Below are 13,863 nucleotides of genomic sequence, written 5' to 3'. Positions count from 1 at the left end.
GCAGAAGTTTCATATGTAACAGTGTAATAATTTGAGAAGGTATAGAACAGGATTTACACAAAAAAAATCAGTAGAGCAATGAATTTATCAGAAAACATTTGCTTTCCATGGCTTATCTGACTGCCACATTCCCCTCATCTTTTCAAAGTAGGTTCATAATGCATAGTGAGGCAGATAAAGAGGAACTGGAAAATAAGTACGTCTTTTGATGCATCATTTTTGCAGACGAAAAATTGTTCAAGTAACCACTTGCCAAAATTTTACATTCTGCACTATTAGAGAATTGTGATACTGTAAAAGATTATTTTCAGAGCTGGGACTGTTGCTTTATGTTGTATAATATCAATACATTGTAATGGCATAACACAGAATGTTATAAATTAGTGAAAAATAGTAACAAGCTATATATTCTGTGGTATAAAGCTAATTATTGTATCGAAATGACAATTCAGGTTGAATTTTTATTTTAGCAACAGACAGCTGAGGCAAATACCATGCACGGTGTTACAGTGTGGCTGTGAAGCTGATATCATTGAAGGTAAAAGGCAGCCAATGAGGCTGAAAGCTCAGCCATGTTGATTAAAGTTAGAAAGCAACAACTGAAGCAAAAATACTGACAGCGTGAGGGAAGCTTCAGGGGTAATGATGTGAAGCTCCAAAAGAGAAAGGAAGAAAACCCCAGCCACAATTCATGTGGTTACAGACCTATAATTCTCAGTTGCAGAACAAACAACTTACTTTTGTGAGATTGTTGTTCCTGATGGTAAGAAAAGTGAATTAGACTCCTGGTCTGCTAAGAAAATAAGAACTTTGTTACAGAAGGGATGTGTCCCAAATGGCTTTTTAGTGTGTGGTTGGTTGGTTTGTTTCTGAGAAGCAGCCAGGTAAGACAAATAGGAAAGAACCACATTATGTACTGATACTGCATGAGATAATCAAGCAAAAATAAAACCAAAAATTATTTACAAGGCATTTCAAAACCTTTGAAAAAAGCAGCACTTTCCCAAGAGGATCTGGTGAGTTACCTTTACATCTTGGGGCTGTGGTTTTTTTCCCTTGACTGTTAAACTCGGGAGAAAAACACTACTATAAATCTAAATGAGGAATTGGTAAAATAAGGTTATTAGGTAATGCTGCCTTAGGGGCTTTTCTTTAATAGGGTAGACATACATATGGAAATTTTTTTCTCAGCCCTTTTTGTGACAACTGCCTCAATTAATTAATCTTTATGTTTTTGTAACATTGAAAAATGAAGAATTGAGTTATTCTCATTACATTCTTCCCAGTTCTCTTTCCCTACTGGAAGTATAGCAGTAGAACAGGAGATTCCCAGTCTCATATGCTTGTGAATCTGAATCTTAAGAAGTTGAAACTTTTAGAAAGCATTTTTTTGTATCATGGATTCCAAGATTAATTTTTTTCACAATATTTTGTTGGGTGTTTTTTTTCAGTATTTTTTCAAGTGCAGTCATAAGCTTTTGGAAGACTTGAACGTAACCAATTATTCATAGACTGGTTCTATGTCTTTCAGCTTGTACATGTGTGAGGAATTTGAGCTACTAGCATGATTTTAATTGGAGCTTAATTTAGGACTGTAGGTAGGTGCCTGCATCAAAGAGGTGATGCTAAAAATTATATTTCTTTCATGTTGCCTGTTTCCTTCTGCCATCTTTCACCATTGATGTTTACTTTTTAAAATCTTGTTATTCTTCATTTGACTTTTCTTAGTTTGTGTGTATAAAATTTGGACGTCAAACCTGAATCAGGCTTCTCATCTCTTAGGAAGTGTGATTGTGTTAGCATTGACAGTTCTAAATCCTTTTTCTCAAGCTCAGCTTAAGTAAAATTTTACAATGAAAATTTAGGTTTCTTTGAACATTTTGGTCTAATTTTGAACATTTCTAAAATGAAAAATATTAATACCTTATGATTAGTGCCAGTGTAATGTTACAAGATGCAGGTATTACTTATAATCTAGCACATTTGAAGTATCTTTTTGAATGGTGTGCATAAATAATAACATCTTAGTCTTGAAGTCTGTAGTCATCATGCCCTGGATTAAGTAATGTTGAAAACTCCAACCTTATCTGATCGTCTGTAAAAGTGTGTTGAAGCTTGTGTTTGCTGCTATTGTGACCTTTGGTTCTCATTATTCCTACCTGCTTCAGAGTAGTGTTCAGGCTTGCCTCTGCTTCAGAACAGATGTTATGCACAGTAGTAACTGTTCCTTTTTGTTGATATGGTTTCAAATAAACAATTAGGAGAATGGCTTAAGAGCTTGCTAGATTATTGAAATTGTTTTATTGTTATGTACTTGTTCCCATTTGTAACAGTTATAATGAGACAACAAAACACTGAAGGTGACTGAGCACTTTGCCTCTGAGATGTTTCTCTGCTAAACTGTTAAGCAATATGACACTAAAGAGGGAGTTAATGTCTTATCTAAATGCAGAGGAAGATAAACCAGTCCAACTACTTCAGTTTGTGTCAAATAACGGGTGAATTGTGTGCAATTGCAGTAAATGATTTCTGGATCTTACAGTTTTTGGTTTTTAAAAATCTTTTGCTACCAATATAGAGAATACTTTAAAATGTTGGTGAGTGGCTATTTCCATAACTGTCCAAAATTTTTGTCCTACTTGTCCTTTAAAGCTTCTTGAACCTTCTTTCATTTTTTTTAAAATCCACAATGCACAAAGAAATTCCTGCACATTTTTGCCACAGGTGAGTAAATCGGCGCAGTACAGATTGTGATATGCAGTTGTTATATATAAATACCTTCTTTCATTTTATGAACTTGCAAGCTGTAGTTCATAGACGTACCTTTGTGGCTTTCTGAGGTATCCACACATCTGCTGCTTTCCTTGACAATGGCGATTCAGATGCTGCTATCACCATGGGAATGGTACTCCTGAATGAAGCTGCTACTTCCAAAGGGGATGTTGGGAAAAGGAGAAGTAAGTTGTACTTTATAGCTAAAGTAATGCTTGGACAATTAGAAGACACTGTGAAATTACAAGTGAATGTCTGATTAAGTTTTCAGACGGTCTCTACCTTAAACCAGTATTTACCTTTAGTTGTTTGGAAAAGAGGAGAGTGTAAAAATTCTGTTAATAAAACTGCATTCACATGAAGTAGTAACAGTAAAAAAATACTTTAAGCATTCTCAGCCAAGGTTCAGCTTGACACAGTATCTCTACTATATTGCATAAATGATGTTTGGCTCTTGAATTATATCAGAAGTCAGTGATATTAAAGAACAAGAGTTTCAAAACGTTGTTATGACAACATCCAAAAAAGTGTGAAAATTCTTTTATTTGGTACTCTTGCCAGTATTGAGTCTCCAGAGGAAGGTCGAAGCCCAGCAGTAGGTGTAATACAGAACATACCTAATCTGTAATGTCTAAAGATATTTAGCTTGAAGTGCAATTTTTAATGATTTTCTGAATTTTGTTGTTACTCAGAATATTTATGAGATTTTTTTGTCAATGAATCACATAAACACACAATATGAAAGTGATTTCTCCAGAATCAAATTTCCTCACTGTTACATCAAACAAGGTTTTACTGAGTATGACATAGGTTGAAACAAAGAGGTCCATCTGCCTTTGCACCTTTTTTATTCCCTAACTTATTTTTCTCATATAAGCCATTGAAGGTCTTTGGAAGATACGAGAATTCCTACACTGTCTCCTCTTTGTTTTGAAGTCAGTTCTTTATCTTCCCGGTAATACACAGTATTGCAGATAGAGCTGGCCAACTATTTTCTTTAAAAGTATTCTAGAACTCTTGATAATAACTGCGTGAATGTCTGGAGATATCTCTAATCTTTAGTGATTTGAAGGTCTCCTTCAGCAAGCTGTAGATCTGTCATTAATTCTGAGTATCTTCTATAGTAACTAGCTTTACCAGTGGTGTCAAAGTGATGCCTTAGGTTTTAACTTTTTATATTTTTCAGATTGATTCTGTGCTGCTTTAGTGTGTAGTTCTGAGCTTCATATTAAGGATGATAAGCTCTCTTCACAGAGTAGGTAGACAAATTCCTTCTCTACCTGGGGACCAAGAGCAACCAATCCAAATTTCAGGTCCAAGAGCATAAACAGTGGAATGAAGAGAGAAAAACAAGAAGGATGTGACTTCATAAAGCTATAATTGGACAATTAACTCCAATATGCAAACAGACCAAGACTTATAAAATGTGAGACCCTGTGACCAGTCGTCCATTTTGTGACTATTCTGGTTCATCTTGGGTGTAGCCCTGGCCTGGGCTCTTGTGCTCCCCATGGTGGATCCATTGAGGCCTTTTAATAAATCCCTACTTCATTCTTTAGCTCTGTCTAGTCTCTGTTCTAGGTCAGCCTTCACAAGGTATCAAAAGGATACAGTGACATAAGTTTAATTGGAATGTGATTGTAGATCTGGGCCTGTGAACACAGGCACAGTGAAATATCAGTGGACTGCAGTAAAAATTCAGGCTCTTTGCTCTTTGCGGCCATTATATAAATGCTTTCTGTGTATCTGCCTTGCAATGTTCATGGTTCCGGTTTATTCATCCATGCTTGTAAATCATATTTCTGAGTGGTGATTTCATTATAATGAAGTATGTTTATTAGGTTTGTACGTGGCTAGTTTTCTCAAAATAACTGTAGAAATTTTATATTCCAGTTGACATGTGTCACTTTCCACATGGTCAGTTTTAATGAAAAAATGCATCATTGTCAGTTTCCTTGGCTTCATGTTTTCTCATCCTTTGCTCAAAGGCAACACACTTTTGAAGCATGAATATTGCAATTAAATAGCAAGGGTTGGCTAAAGTAGGAATAAGAAGAGGAGTTTTAAAAATCAAAGTAGCTCACTCGAATCAAAATGTTATCTAATGTAGATGAGCTGCATCTCAGTTTGTAACATGTCCCGCAATTTAAAGAATTTATTTACTTGCAATAGACTGGGCTATCACAATCAAGAAGGTTTCATGCTATTATTCCACAGGATGCCAACAGATGTTCCAAATTTTGTTTGTTCATTTAAGCATTTACTTTGTTAGTTTATTCTTTGTCTGAAAAGATGCAATTGTATCTGCATCATTGTTATTTACCTTCAGAACCTGAAGATTTATATTGCTAGTGAGCTAACAGTAAAAAGTGATTTGGCTGCCAGCCTTGGAATTTCGAATAATGACATTTTTAGCCATTAGTAACTAGATAAAGTAGTTACTAAGCTGCCTTTACTGCTACTTCAGCCATAGATGGTTGGCTAGAGACAACATGATTCTGTTAGTCAAGGGACATTTTTCTAAATTTTTTTTTTCCAAAAAGAACAAGCAAATACCTGAAATGACATTATTTGATATGTATAATTTAATGGGCTATTAAATCCATTATCAGCAGTAAGATGTTTGCATCCACATACATTTGACTTTCAAATTTCTGCTTTTTTTCTTGAAAATACATTTGCCCTGACAGGTTATTTTTTCCTAATAACCATAAATGTTATTTCCATATCTGTTTGAAATCCTGTCAGAAGATAGTGGGCTTCAGTAGTCAAGGCAGTAACATTTTGTATTTCACTGTGTCAAAATTCTCTATAAATGATTGACATAAATAATATTGTTTGTAGAGATTGCAGTTTTAAATCTTTTATGTGCTAATAAACAAAGTTGTTTTCTTTCCAGTAATATGTCTGGTAGGCCTTGGTCTTGTGGTCTTTTTCTTCAGCTTCCTGCTGTCGATATTTCGCTCCAAATACCATGGCTACCCGTACAGGTAAACTGTCTTTAAATTCTCATCCTATAGACTGTAATAGCTTTGTAGAAGTTTAAGAATTGCTTTCAGCTAAACAATCTTTAATCTTTACCACTGAAGTCAATGGAAGGTGGTAGAAGCAGGCAGAATGGTGATTAATTTAAGCAAACCAAAGAGGGCTGGAATGCAGCTGTTAAAGTAGAGCAGTTAAAAGGGTTTGAGCACAGATGCGTGACATATGCAGTGCTCCCTGAAAAATGTGAAAAGAAAACATGCTTTAGTTGGTAAGGCTTTTTTAGATATTTATTTTTGTATAACTAAGATGTACACAAGACAGGGCACAAAAAACAAAGCACTGTATGATGCTAAGATTTGACTTCACTAAAAATACCCTTTTCTTTTGTCAGCCACACCATGCAGTATGAAAAAGGATTATAGTTTTTTAAATTATACATATACCTGTCAGTTAAACAGTTGCAATTTTTCTGACAAGTAGATTTCTCTGATTAGGCCACATGATTAGTACAACAGCCAGTTTTGTATTTTGTGTTATATTCCACTAAAAAGGATTCAGCCTTGCAAAGCCAACTGAGATGTAACATTTTAGCTATAACCTTACAATTTTTACCTTACCTTCTATTAGTTTTTCCTCTAAGACTTCAGAACTGTTTTTATTTTTACAGAGCTTGGTCTCTTTACGCTGTTTAATTGACATTTAGGTTACTCCAGATTAGTTTTATTATTTAATAACACCATACTGAAGACAAGGAAACTTCTCCCATTGCGGTATGTGCACAGGGTGTGCTTCTGCTTTTTAGTGATTTCTGCTAAGGAAAGAGATCTGTAAAGGACTCAGTAGTATCATAGTGCAAAATTTCATCAGTATGAAATTAATAGCCCTTTGGGATAGACTGTCCTGCTTTTCAACATCCTCTCTGGAGATTACTTCTAGCTTGACTGACTTGGGGTGACAGGCAGGATCCAGTTTTCTTAAGTGTGAGCTTTTCTTACCTTCCATTAACTGCTTAAATCTTAAACTTTAAAGAAGCAGGATTTGTGAGCTTAATCTGCAGCTGAAAGCTCTCTTGAGAAGCACTGCCAAAGAATGGCAACCCATGGTCTGAGCTCCCTTCCAACTTTTCATAACAAGTTTATTAAATGGAGAAGGTGCTGGTAGCGGCATGTTCCTTGCCATGCAATTTATCAGTTACTAAAGAGAACCTGAGTTCATGTTAGGAATGTTCATATCACCTATTAACAACATGCTGATATATCTATGCCAGACCTTGCATTGCTTTTGTGAAAGTTTGCAATAGGGGTTTTTGGCTGCTGTATGATACCTAAGATGTCTGGTGCTGAGCAGCATTGTGAGCATTAGTATGCTCTGTGAGTTCGCATGCGAACATGATACCACTGTTGTTGGCACAAACTTAATTGTTGAGTATATATTGTAGTATCAGATACTATAAGCTTTGGGAGTCTTAATTTAAATAACGTAGGGCTTTTCCCTCTTTTCTTGTTAATCTGTTTGCTGTAAATACTAGGTGGAGTGGATTTTTAAATTTTATTCTCCCTACAATTAATCTAGAATTTATTGAAATACCAGATGTCTTTTAATGGGAGTGTCTAGCAGAAGTTGGAGGCCTATGTAGATTTTATACTTCTCTTTTATTATCCAAGCTAAGAATAAAGGAGAGCAAGATTTGGGGCTAAGGGGCAGAATTCTATTAAAAGCTTAATTTAAAATAAATTCATTTGACAGGTGATACATATCAAAAGTAATTGTACCTGTTAGTATGCTAAAGCTGATTAAAAAATAAATAAATCCAGGACACGAAAAAGGATAATTCATCACAATCCTGATAAAATAAAGTAGTGCCACATCATGTTGTTACTGTGAAGAAATTACTACATCCATAAACCAAATTCTGTCTTAAGGAGCTCATTAGATTCAATACCACAACTTATAAATCAAGTAAATTCATAAAGAAATGAACAGTGTGTTTGCCTAAACTCATAGGAAACATTTAATAGCTGGCTAAGTGTGATATGGTTTTCTTGGGGTTTTTTAAATACTGTTACTGCTTCTGCATGATTAAGCAAGATCTTTTGGGCTTAACTGGTCTGTCCTGGATGGTTCCAAGTTTTCATGGTAATTAATTAATCAGTCAATCTTAAATCCTCACTCAATCTTAAATCCACACTGTAGTATTGAAAACCATCACTACAGCTGATCCTTTTGCTCTGCTGTTATCAAATTTCATTTACTAGTTTAAAATGTAAATGTGTAATTTACTTATCAGGTCCTTCCAGTGTTAAATCTTTCATGTTTCTGTTGGTCTCTTGGGTAGCTCTGACCCAATTTTCTGTTATTATAAATAAACACTGTTGATTCTTTGACACTTCAGTGGTTGCAATGTGTCATCTTCTTCACAATCCCATAGCATTTTTTAGAGAAGCCTCTTTGTTTTTTGTGGATACTTCTTAGGAATTTTAATGAACATGCAAAACACTAAGGAGGACCAATCATATGAACTGTGTTATTTTCTCTTTCCCCTTTTAATTTAGTATCTTGCATTTTAACTTCAGTCATATATGCTAAAATACTTTAATTTTTTTTTTCTGAATTCCTTAAGATCTTCCAAGAAGTTCCATTTCCACACCTCATCAATTGATCCCAGTGCAGATATATCTTAAGATGTAAAATATGTTTATCCTTTTCCTTCCAATGGTTGTAGATTTCACCTTGAAACTATCAGTCTTTATGTGATGAATTGTCCTCAGGCTAGTAAAGCTTTGCCTTTAACAATACTAACAACAATGCATACTAATGATCTGTCAGGAAAAAAGTGACATTATATTGTCCTGCCTAAAGCAACAGTTAAAGAAAAATGAAATTGCTTTAATGCTATATGCATGACCTCAAGCATCAACTTCACTGTCCTACTTAAAAAAGAAAAAAATCAAATGTCCTAAATTGTTTCTGTTCTCTGACACTGAACAACTAAGTCAGTCCTGTGTGAAACAGCATGCATTGGTCAGAATGCATGGTAACACAACCTGCTGTGCATCCTCTTTTCTGCAGTGACCTCCATGTTGCAAAGACAAATCAAAACAGAGGTAAACAAAACCAGAGTCAAAAGCTGTAGAAAGACCATTATTTCTTTTTCTAATGGGTCTATAAGGTGCTCTTTAGAGGCCATGTATATAGAAAGGGACAGAAACTTTGACAGACTTTTCGATCTGCTTCAGACATTTCCAATTCTGATTTGATTCTTTCTTTCACAGGATTTTCTTCTTGAAGGCTAGTCTTGGGCAAAACAAATTGTTTAATTAATACACTGGTAAAATATTCTTACATTGAAATGGGAAAGGTGATACAAAGTAGGGGTCATCATAAAGGCTACTCATCTAAGCAAATACAATCATGATGGATGAGCTCACATGCAGCAAATCTCTCTGCTAGAGCCATTTTTGCCATGGCAGGACTTTTTCATGGCTGTATTATTCTACCTTTTTTATGGGAACGAGATGAAAAATTTCATTTTGTTAAAACTTTCACTTTAATTGATATCATTAACTATTGAAAGATGATGTAATAATGTCATTTTATACTGTTGAGCATTTTCTCTTTATAATTCTTTCTGGATAAGACAAGTGTGTTTATATATCTTACTCAATGTTTTTAGGAAGCCTTCTCACCCTGCTATTTAAAGTGAATAAATTATATGTTAAATATCAGATACTCAGTGACTGAGCAATGAAATGTCTTTATATCAGCAGAGAATTTCATCTGTCAACTCGTACACATGGGAGTGACACAGAGACTATTCTTCACTATAAGCCAAAACTATGAGCTCTAAGTCAGGAAAACTCTCCTGACTTGCAAGTCAGGAAAGAGCTTGGCTCTCTGGAAACCACACCTTAGGCAGTTTCAGCCCAAAAAGCACACAGAATATGAAAAATAATGAGAGAGGATGCTAAGAACAGAAGATATCAGTACATAAGCACAGTATTGTATTATTGGGAATTTTAGGCATGTAAATATTTGTTACACTGCTTCAAGAAGACAGAGAGAATAGTTTGATCCACGCTTTACTGATATTAAAAAAAGTCTAGTTTTTTTCTTTTTTAGCTTTGGCTGCAACTTAACTGCCCTAGATTGTTTTTTCTGTTTTGTTTTCTGAATAAAACTTCTAGCACATTTTCATTACTCTTAACGCTTTAAATTGTTCTTTCAAGCCTACATTTTATCATTAGTTGTTTTAATCTCAATTTAAATGAAATAAACACTTGAAAATTCTACGTTTTCATAATTTTTCATTAAGTAGCTTTTGATTTTTTTTAAAACCTGCCTTGCAATTGAATGTTTCATTATCCAATTATCCTTCATAGCCATTATATTTCAGTATTATTTACAAAAGTAACGTGATATTTTTTTAGTTAAACCATAAAAAAATAATCAGCCTTCTGAACTATGTATTGATGGAATGGAAAATACATATTCTTTATTGGCTAGCTGAGAAAATGAACTAAGCTGTGCAAAGCATGATAAATAAGAGATGCCTTATTTTCATCAGAAACCCATAAATGTTAAGTCAGACATAAAGTATTCATTTATTGCTTGGGGAAGGACAGTCAATGCAACAGGACACACAAATTGCAAGATGCCCCAGAGCTTGAAAAATCCTCACATTCACTGTATACACATCTACCCCGTGTTGTAATTTAATTAGTTTCAGTAAAGAAGTGCTGTATAATACAGAATTGAAATTAAATGCAAGTTAATAAAATAGAATAGTTATTTCTTGGAAATATACTGGAAAAATATTCATACATAGAACAAATAGTATTTACAGACATGTGAAATTAAATTTATTAATAAATGTGAGCATACTATTACCAGCTTTTTAGATATTTCATGCACAATTAAATTTATTTACCTTAAGTTTATGAATTGGTAAACCTATATCTGATAAATAGCAGGATCCACTTGATCTATAGTGCCCAGAAAAATTGGCTACTATCTTTAAAACAGCAGAAATCAAGATTATTTTAAAAGACAGGAAAACAATATATAGTTGTTAAAATAAAGCCTTTACATATAGTATTTTCTATATACTACTGTTAATGTGGCTAAACAGTATGTTGTTCAAGAAAGAAGCTGCCTGTGAAAATGTAAGGCAACACAGTACAGTCTCCCTCTGTTCATCTAAAACATCTAGCAGCATGCTGAATTCATTGAAAGCCACGCACCTCCATATTCTTCTCTATGGGAAGTGTTGACATCAGTGCTGGTGTCCAATCCTTTCAAAAATGGCAGCTCTGAATTCTAGATGTCTGGACCCATAGCAGGTCTCTTAGGAAGGATAGGATGTGCTTCTTACTGTGGCAAACAGTTTGGATGCTCTTCCCAGTAGGACCTGCCTTCTGTGATTATCACCATTAAAAATGCCTCTTTTTGCCTGTATGCCTTCCCTCTAAGTCTTAAAGTTTGTCATTTACTTTTACCTATTTCTATCCATTCCCTCTAGTTTATGTCTGGAGGGGCACAGTTTATTCAGGCATTTCTATTCTGCTTCACCCTGTTTTGCAACATGTTTTCTTCTGTCTGTCTGCAGATCTATCCCAACAGATGTTGTCCAGTTTGTTGCTCTTGATTTTTTAGAAACTACCCACCCACCATCTCCTCCTTTGTGGTTACTCTATGGTTTTTTCATGGGGTTTTGGCTTTCTGTAGTTTCCCATAGAGTCAAAGAATGGGTGGGGTTGAAGTGACTCCTGGAGATGAATCACTCTTCTAAAGTAGGTTCACTTATAGCAGTTTGAACAAGATCACTTCCAGGCAGATGTTTTGACTGAAAGAGCCTCTGCAACCTCTCTGTTCCACTGCTCTCTCACCCTTGAAATAAAATTTGTCCTCATACTCAGATGGAACTTGATGTGTTTCAGCTTTCTGCCTAGGGTTTTTGTTTGTGGTTTTTTTTCTTACACTTGTTTTAGAACTTTCAGTATTTCTTTTATCTATATTCTGTATCATGTCTTAGTTGCTAAAGGTGGAGTTCCCTTATAGACAGAAAGTAAGGATCAATAGCTGTGGTAGTAGCACGGTGATCCAACTGCTATATTTGTATTTCTTTGCTGTTACATTGAGTCTTTTACACATCTTAAGCCTATCAATTCTAGGCTTAAGAAATCTTCAGCCCTTCCCACTCTTCTCTCCAAACTTTTTCACTACTATCAGTCCTCTCTCTTCTCCTCTCAGATCCTTTCCCATGTATGGCCTTACACATCTGTTCTAGACCTGGGTTATGTTTTTAGTCACATGTGCTCACCGTTCACTTACTTCCCCCTTCAGCCCTCTGCAATTCTTCTCTCCATGAAGTTGTTCTCACCAGCTTTTCCCTATCATTAATCCCTTTACCCTCCAGCACCAGACAGTTGCCATCTGTTTTGCCTTGCTTTGTATGTCTTGCCTAACAAGCTTGTCAGCTTCTTTTTGCAGCAGTGAACATCTTTATACTGATACAGTCTTTTAAGCCTGTGGCACTTGTATTTATGTTTTATAATGATTAATTAATTAATGCCATGAATGGAAAAACTGGTGAAATTACTACAACATGTATGCTAGTGCACACTGCATATCTAGGAGTTGAAAGACTTGCCAGGCAAATCTAGAGGCAGTACTTCCATTTAGTAGTTCCTAGCTTTGTGTTTGTACAGTTAGTCCATAGTCTTGCACAAGTCTCTCTCTCTCTCTGTGTTCCCACTTCCTAGTCTATGGGATTTGGTAAAGTACTTGGAAAGGTGTGACATAAAATATATATCTACATTTTAGAAATAAAAAGTTTTCTTCCAGGTGTAAAGAAACAGCAATATCATTGGAAACTTCTTAATTTTTAAAAATACCTAGAATTTAAGAGTCTGCAACCCTACAGAGCCTTGCCAATCACTTTATACTCTCCCAACTCTGGGGCCACTTCAGCAGTAAAAAAAAGATGGCTTTAAATAAACCTGAAACATCCCCTGGGAGGGATTTCTCACTTCAAGTAGTAAGAGCAGATGCAGCACTTGATTAAAGAGAACAGATGTTTGAAGAGTTTATTTTTTTTTAAATAGGCAAATTTAAGTTTCAATCACTTATGTTTTATTTGATAGCTTTCATGCTTGCTTAGTAATTACTAAATGGAATATAAAAACTTAAGAGATTATTACATAAATGTCAAATGACATTTCAAATTAATGTTTTAAAGTCCTTGTTTATTATTATTTTCAAATAATTTTGGTGCTATGTTTTATATGCATTTTTCAGCATTTAATCATGTTTTCTTTCTTTTCAGCTTCTTAATTAAATGAATTCAAGGGGGATTCATTTAGAGCTGCTTACCATGAAGATAAGCTATAACTGCTATTTTCAGCCCACCAATGTTATGCGTATTCAAGAATCTTTTGTTGGTTCATCTGTTTTTGTGATAATTTATATAGTATGGTGATAGAGAAATGAATGCAGTTTTATGCAATGAATGCGTAATTTATAGAAACATATAGTAAATATCTCACTGGGAAGTCCTAAACTGTTATGAATATAGTGTGCTCAAGAATTTAAATAAATTTCAGTATAATGAACTTCTGTTTCAGTCTTCCTTATTAACTGTACTACATGGATGCAAAGGGTATTTCTGAGATTTTTCACCTGAAGTTTGTTTCGAGATGTGTTTTTGAACTGAACAAAATAACATCAGTTCTTTAGCTACTATTAAGAGATACACCCTGGTGGAAACTATTTGATGACTAGACCTTACTCTCACTTTGCTCTGTAACAAAGTATTTGTATAGAGTCTCTGATCACCTCTGACATGCTGAGCCATTAACATAAAATTCTATTCTACACATTTTCATCCTGGAGTTCTATTCCTGACTCAGCAGTGTGTAGAGTACATACATTACAAGTTCATCTCTCTTTCATGCCAAAGGATGCAATTCATAATTCATTGTGGAATCCTGAAGGCAAGAAGGCTTACAGCAGTCAGAACTCAGATCCTTTTAAGCTGAGTCTGTGGTGACAGAATGGAAGGGTGGGGGGCAACAGTACTTCATAACCCAAAACATGTTTATTTTCTGA

At 34.9% G+C, this 13,863-nt stretch overlaps 1 protein-coding gene across 2 annotated transcripts in view; it reads left to right on the top strand.

The window, feature by feature from the left end:
* Positions 1 to 13,367, top strand: part of TUSC3 (tumor suppressor candidate 3) — a 107,969-nt gene extending 94,602 nt beyond the window's left edge. For both annotated transcript variants that reach the window (XM_064418066.1, XM_064418067.1), the window contains 3 exons: positions 2,883 to 2,957; positions 5,672 to 5,762; positions 13,082 to 13,367. In XM_064418066.1, coding sequence (XP_064274136.1) covers positions 2,883 to 2,957; positions 5,672 to 5,762; positions 13,082 to 13,097 — 182 coding nt within the window. In that variant the 3' untranslated portion in view covers positions 13,098 to 13,367. The remainder of the gene's footprint in view (positions 1 to 2,882; positions 2,958 to 5,671; positions 5,763 to 13,081) is intronic.
* Positions 13,368 to 13,863: the final 496 nt, after the last annotated feature.

Source organism: Passer domesticus, chromosome 4, assembly GCF_036417665.1.
Source record: "Passer domesticus isolate bPasDom1 chromosome 4, bPasDom1.hap1, whole genome shotgun sequence".
Taxonomy (NCBI): domain Eukaryota; kingdom Metazoa; phylum Chordata; class Aves; order Passeriformes; family Passeridae; genus Passer; species Passer domesticus.
This window is presented reverse-complemented; position numbering and strand designations above follow the sequence as displayed.